The sequence below is a fragment of the Octodon degus genome, unplaced genomic scaffold, assembly GCF_000260255.1.
Source record: "Octodon degus isolate 3935 unplaced genomic scaffold, OctDeg1.0 scaffold00078, whole genome shotgun sequence".
In the NCBI taxonomy this organism is placed as follows: Eukaryota; Metazoa; Chordata; class Mammalia; order Rodentia; family Octodontidae; genus Octodon; species Octodon degus.
In genome coordinates this window covers 373966-377587 of record NW_004524654.1, presented here as the reverse complement: position 1 = coordinate 377587, position 3622 = coordinate 373966, and the positions used below count along the sequence as shown (strand labels likewise).

Below are 3622 nucleotides of genomic sequence, written 5' to 3'. Positions count from 1 at the left end.
TTGTAGATCAGATGGCCGGTGGTGGTGGACTTGCCGGAGTCCACGTGTCCGATGACGACGATATTAATGTGGGTCTTTTCCTTTCCCATGTTGGCTTCGATTTAGTGGTGGCCTTCACTACGCCTGTGCTCTCGCGGCAAACCCGTTGCGAAAAAGCTGTTTTTACTTTTTATCCTTTTCTTTTATTCCCACATTTTATCTTCCTGCCTTCTTGTCCCAGCTTTGAAGTATAGTGTGATGTCTCCAGAAAAAAGTCTCATTGAAACTGATAAACTGGAGAGAAGGGTGGCAGGGGAAGTTGTTCTATATTTGATTCTTTTAGAAAATAAAAGTCTGTGTTACTGTAGTTTGCTCTGTCATATGCAAAAGCTTATTTATTTAAAAAACCCAGTGACACTGATGAGAAAAAACTGTCTTACCTACAGAAATAGCCAACTGGAGCTTGATTCTATTTGAGATTTTAAAATGCCTGTCAGTGAGGGGTTTTTCTGAGGCAGCTCTCATTATCTTTGTTAGCATAGGGACAGTCAGTGGCAAACATGATTCACAATAGTAGATACAGTATTAATTTAGACTGAGATGCTGTCAGGAGCTGCTGAGCTGGTGATCACAGAGCCGACCTGAGCACTTAGAGCGCCCAATGAACGCCCTGCCCTGGGCGCAGGAATAGGTGCTCCAGCCCTGAGAATATGGGCGGGGCATGGGCAGCAAGCTTGTGAAGCAGAGGGGTGACACATGACGTCAGCCTGCCACATATATAAGTAAAAATGAGTTTCAGTGGTTGAGCAGTTCCTTTTATCCTATTAGGAGAGAGGGATCCACCTAACCTCAGCTTTTTATGTATTATCTCATCTTTATTTCTCCGTCCTTTCATTGGATGCAGCAAGATACCTTTATTACTTGTGATTTGAATGTGGATGATGATCTTCATAGTAAGAGTTGGTGCTAGATTTCTAGACAACTGGAAAGAAAGCTAAGAAGAATTTTATAATTTATCATTTTAAAACTGCATTAAAATGTGTACTCCTTATCTTCCAGTGTTTAGTTCTCTAATTTAGCAAAATAAAAGTATCTTTTAGAGTGCTTTTTTCTTCAGTTTCTGAAAAAATTAGAAGTACAACTTTTTCCCCTCATTATGAATAATTATAATTATAGTTACCAGCTTATTACATTTTTGAATATATTTAAATATAAATTAGTTTGATACCAAAATTCTGGATCACTTCATATATAGTTGTGTTTTTACCATAATTTTGAATTATGATATCGCTGTATTTTCTTTTTTATTTGTTAGGTCCACACAAATCCATGTTTTTACCGGTCTTCTGAGGACAGTGAGCTCTTCCCAATGAAGGCAAATCTTTGGCACTGGTTGAATCCTGGAGACAGTTTCTCTTTATTAGTTGACAGATACATTTTCTGTGTTGTCTCGACATACTCGGAAATGGAACTAGAATGTACCTTAAGGTAAGGTTGACTGGTAACATGAACTCATAGTGCTAGTACTTGTCATTGATTCCTTAGCATTATAAGTGCTTTGATAGAAGCAATTCTACAGTTAAACTGTATCAAAGCTGTAGTAGCTGTGTGTGTGTGTGTGTGTGTGTGTGTGTGTATGTGTGTACTTGCTGTTGTATGTTTCTAGAAAACATTTGACTTTAGAAACTTGTTATGCCTCAGTAGTGTTCCCATATATGTTATTTTTTACTTTTGTATTTTCTATCCAAGATAGAAATCAGGATAGTAACCAGGGTAATTAATTTGAAATTGACTACATTTTCCAAAACCTTTTAAAATTTTGTTAAGGCACTATTAGCTTCTGACTTAGATCACATTTGTATTTTTCTTTTAGATAGCTCAGTAGAATAAGCGCTTGCCTGGCAAGCCCAAAGGCCTGAGTTCAAGCCCCGGTTCTGCCAAAAACAACAACAAAAAACCCACAGAAAGTACAGAATTGGACATCTGAAGAAAATAATAAGTATATTGATTAGGATGAAACTTTAAAATGCACATGGTAATTTTTTAGTACATTATTTCAATACTATTTGTTTTGTTTCAGATTTTAAGTTATAGCATACATAAATTAGACCTGGAGAAGTAGATGGACAAAATTATGCAGAGTATATTTTCTCATTGTAATGATATTAATTCAGAAATCAATAATATTAAAATGTCTATAAAATCTTAACATATTTTGAAATAAACATTTCTAAGTAAATTATGGGTCAAAGAGAAACAAGGGAAATTAAAAAACATTTTTAATAGACATACTGAAAACAACATAAAATTTGTAAGATATATACAGATTAATACTTAGGTGGAAATTTATAGTTGAATGCCTTTGTTAGAAAAGAAGAAAATTACAAACCAGTAATTCTGATTCTACTTTAAGAACACAGATGTAGCTGGATGTGGGTGTACAGCCCTGTAATTCTAGTGCTCTGGGAGGCTGAGGCAGGAGAATCAAAAGTCTGAGCCCAGTCCCATACAGTTTAGTAACTTAGCCAAACCCTATCTAAAAATAAATAATAAAAAAGGACGAGGTTGTAACTTATTGTGAAGGCTGTTAGTTCAATATCCAGTACTGTGGGGTGGGGGAGACAAAAAAGGAGCAAATTAATTACAAAGTTACCAGAAAAAAAAAAAGGAGAAATAAGCAAGACTGAAAGTCAGTGAAATAGAAAAGTAGATCAATAGAGCCATAAATTGATTCTTTGAAAAGATTAATGAAAGTGCAGGAACCAGGGTGCGAACCCCAGCACCACATGCTGTGCCTGCCCTGCCCCTGGGCGTGCTGAGCCAGCCATGGAGTCTGGGTGTGGTGGTGCATGCCCATAATCCCAGTGCTGGGGAGGCTGAAAACACTGTAAGTCTGAGCTGTGTGGTGAGACCCTCTACCAAATACATTAAAAACAAACAAAATCTTTCCAAGAGGGGAAAATGAAGGAAAGCACAATTTATCAATATCAAAAGTAGAAGAGGGTTTATCATTATTAAAGGCATAGATTTTAAAAGAATAGTGAAGAAATATTTAAACTATGCCAATAAATTTGATAGCTTGAGCCAATGGATATATATCTTGAAAAATACAGCTCAGCAAAATGGATACAAAAAGTAGAAATTATATGAATCCTATACCCATGAAAAAGTTGAATCAAGAATTTCCCACAAGAACTTTCACTAGCAACCTACTAAATTTACAGGGAAGAAATAATGCTGATGTCACCTTTTCTCCCTCAAATAGAAATATATGGGCTTCCTGACTCCTTTTATGAAGCTTTTATAATTTTGATACCAGAATCAAATAAGAGTTTATGAGGAAAACAAAAATAAAACCAAAGACCAATATTTCTCATAACAAAATATTTATAAGTCAAATTCAGGAGTATATAAAAAGTATAATACGTTATGACCAAGTGAAGCATGTCCCAATGGTACTGTGCGTGGTGATGTCCGAAGACAGATTTTTAGGTTTGTGTGCACAGTGAACAAGGAATTAGACATGGCACACAATGATAAAGGTGATGCAGCTAAGTTTAATGAAGTTTAGATTACAGTTTTGTTTTTATTTTATTTTTATTTTTTATTTATGCATGTGTGTGTGTGTGTGTGTGTGTGTGTG

At 35.6% G+C, this 3622-nt stretch overlaps 1 protein-coding gene across 2 annotated transcripts in view; it reads left to right on the top strand.

The window, feature by feature from the left end:
- The window catches only part of Aplf (aprataxin and PNKP like factor), a 132688-nt gene that overhangs the window by 30584 nt on the left and 98482 nt on the right, over positions 1-3622 (top strand). For both annotated transcript variants that reach the window (XM_023720889.1, XM_023720888.1), the window contains exon 3: positions 1295-1467. In XM_023720889.1, coding sequence (XP_023576657.1) covers positions 1295-1467 — 173 coding nt within the window. The remainder of the gene's footprint in view (positions 1-1294; positions 1468-3622) is intronic.